Source organism: Frankliniella occidentalis, unplaced genomic scaffold (genome assembly GCF_000697945.3).
Source record: "Frankliniella occidentalis isolate FOCC.00 unplaced genomic scaffold, Focc_3.1 Scaffold44, whole genome shotgun sequence".
NCBI lineage: Eukaryota > Metazoa > Arthropoda > Insecta > Thysanoptera > Thripidae > Frankliniella > Frankliniella occidentalis.
In genome coordinates, this window is record NW_026267174.1 from 1,001,341 (window position 1) to 1,003,981 (window position 2,641).

The 2,641-nt window shown below is 54.5% G+C and overlaps 1 protein-coding gene across 1 annotated transcript in view; it reads right to left on the reverse strand.

Annotated features, from left to right (window-relative positions):
• LOC113212246 (acetylcholinesterase) overlaps positions 1-1,235 on the reverse strand; it is a gene marked incomplete in the record, with an annotated part of 21,561 nt that extends 20,326 nt beyond the window's left edge. Inside the window, 1 exon segment of the mRNA XM_052266909.1 lies at positions 844-1,235. Coding sequence (XP_052122869.1) covers positions 844-1,113 — 270 coding nt within the window.
• Between the last annotated feature and the right edge of the window lie 1,406 nt (positions 1,236-2,641).

Sequence of the window (2,641 nt, forward strand, 5' to 3'; positions counted from 1 at the left end):
GGGGATCCTTTGCACTGCGAAGGGGAGAGAGAGGCGGGGGGCGGGGGCGACCCGGAGCAGCGCGGAGGGGAAGAAAAAGAAACGGGAGAACGGGACGGCGTGAGGCTGTGAAATAAAGATGAATATCGCGTCGTCGCCGAGGCGGGCGCGGCGCGTGCGTGAACGTGTTTTTGTTTCCTCTCCACCCTGCTGCCTGCTTCCGGGGGAGTTTAAATCGTGCGCGGCGGCGGCGCCAAGCAGCAGAGCGCGCACTGCAACTTGTTTCCTTTTCTTTTTCTTATCCGGCAAATTAATTTCACGCCTGCTACCACGGCGCGGCGCGGCGCGGCCGGCCCCGTGTGCAGCGCGGCGAGGCATGGCGTGGTCCCACCGCGTAAATCTCGACGGAACGAGCGGCACACCGCGGGGCCAACTTTCACGCCGCGGCGACGTCGTTGTGTTGTGAAAAATGCGGCCCGCTTTTCGACCCACTGCTTTATTTACTTAAGGAGCCCGTTAGGGGGGGCGGCGACGTCGTCATCGCTGGTCGAAGTAGGGCTAGGAAAGACGGATAATTTTTTCAGTGATCTTTGTTTTTAAATTCAGAGGACACTTCTTCAATAATTACAGCGTTCACTATAAAAAATATTCGTTAGTTTATGCAGGAAAATTTTTCGTTTCTGACTATCGCTGCTTTTACAGACATATTTTTGTTACAAAAATACAACAAATGTTGTAAATTTGCGAGGATATTTCTGCAGTCTTGTATTTTTCAAACTCATTGCTTTCGGACTTTGTGAAAAAATCGTGAAAACAAAATGGTTTTCTATGGGGGGTAGTTTGTTTTGGGGAACAATCACTTACCGACCCCGCGCCCGCGCTCTCGCCGAAGAGCGAGATGAGGTCCGGGTCGCCGCCGAAGGCCGCGATGTTGTCCTTGATCCAGCGGATGGCGAGCGCCTGGTCCCACAGCCCCATGTTGCCCGCGGCGTCCTCCGGGTCGGGCCGCGCGCCCGGCGGCAGGAAGAGGAAGCCGAAGGCGCCCACCCGGTACTGCATCGAGGCCACGATCACGTCGCTCGTCGCGGCCACCATGTCGGCGTTGTACACGTCCAGCGTGGAGGTGCCGCTCATGTAGCCGCCGCCGTAGATCCACACCAGCACGGGCACGGGCCTCCGCTCGCCTATCAACAAACACACGCGTCAGAGATTACAACATTTACGTTCATTTGTTATTTCTAATACATGTGGCGTCACCTTTGGTTAGCGAGTAAAACACAAAACACCAACAACAACCCAAAAGGTCTAATGATCTCCAGGGAGAAGGTCGAGAGGTTCCGGTTTAAAAAAAAGCTACGTCGAGGGACGTATCGTGAAAGCAGATGATACAAATTCAAGGATATGTCTTTGCCCTAATTTTCTCTCATATTTTGCGGTTAATTGTTTATGGCTGTTTGTTAGTTTTAGCAATTGCTTTCTTGGTATTGCTGGTGGGAACGGGCGGGCGGGCCGGCGACTTCTCGCGCCCCTTATACATCTGGGTGACGTCATGCGCTTTGGTTTTCTTCCCTTATCGAGAGTACAAGCTAGCTGACACCTTAAAGTTACTTATATATTCTTTATGTTCAGTCAAAAGCTATTTAAGGTATCATCTGCTAAAAATAAATAAAGTAAAAAAAACTGTCACATGTGTTAAATCGTGATGTGTCACATTCGTTCTAAAGTGATTCATTCGGGACAAGTAAATCCCCATTGCCAAGTCAAGCAGGCGATGCATGCCGGGCAGGGCTCTCGTAGCGCCTGGTAGGTAGGCAACATCCTGCCCGCGATGCACGCGTGTAAGCCGGTGTGGCCTACCCCGCACCTCGCAGGCGCCATGCTCTCCCAGTTGAGGAAAAATACACGCATTTTTTTGCTTCTTCCGGCTAGTACGAAGTACGGGATTACACTTGTCTGTGCCGGGGCGCCACCTCCGCTGCCACCACCTCGACGAGGGCGCGCGGTGAATACAGCTCCTCACCACCAGGCTACCTGCTGCCGCTGCTGCCGCTGCTCCAATCCGTATCGATAGCCTCAATTGGATTGAACCCGCCTGGCCCGGCCCGACCGCGAAGCGAGACACAACGAGACCCGGCGGGAAACACTGATGAGACAGCGATACACAGTGGATCACGGTGCGAGAGACACAGAGAGACAGAGACAGACAAAGAGAGATACAAAGAAGAGACAGAGACAGACAGAGAGCGATACAAAGAAGAGACAGAGAGAGACAGACCCTGCGTGTCGTGTGGCGCCCTAAAGCAAGCCGCGCGAGCCGCGAGGCTTAACGGCGATAGAGATAAAATCTTATGATGCAGTTAAAAGGTCGCGCCGCGCCGCCCAAAAGGCGCTCCAAAATGTCAACAAACTCCTGCGGCAGCGGCGGCGGCGCGACGGCCGCGGAGACGTTTGTTTGCTCGATGCAACTACCAACGGCAATGCCAATTCCAACTTACACCCCCCCCCCCACCTCCTCCAGCAGCGCGCACTCCGACTGAAGTGCAAAGTTGGCGGGACTGCCGTCGGGTCGGGTCGGTCGGACTGCCGGAGGACTATCGGTATTCAAGCGTCAGGGCGGCGGAGTGGCAGGGAGGGAAACATTCCAAACTCACCCCGCCGTCCC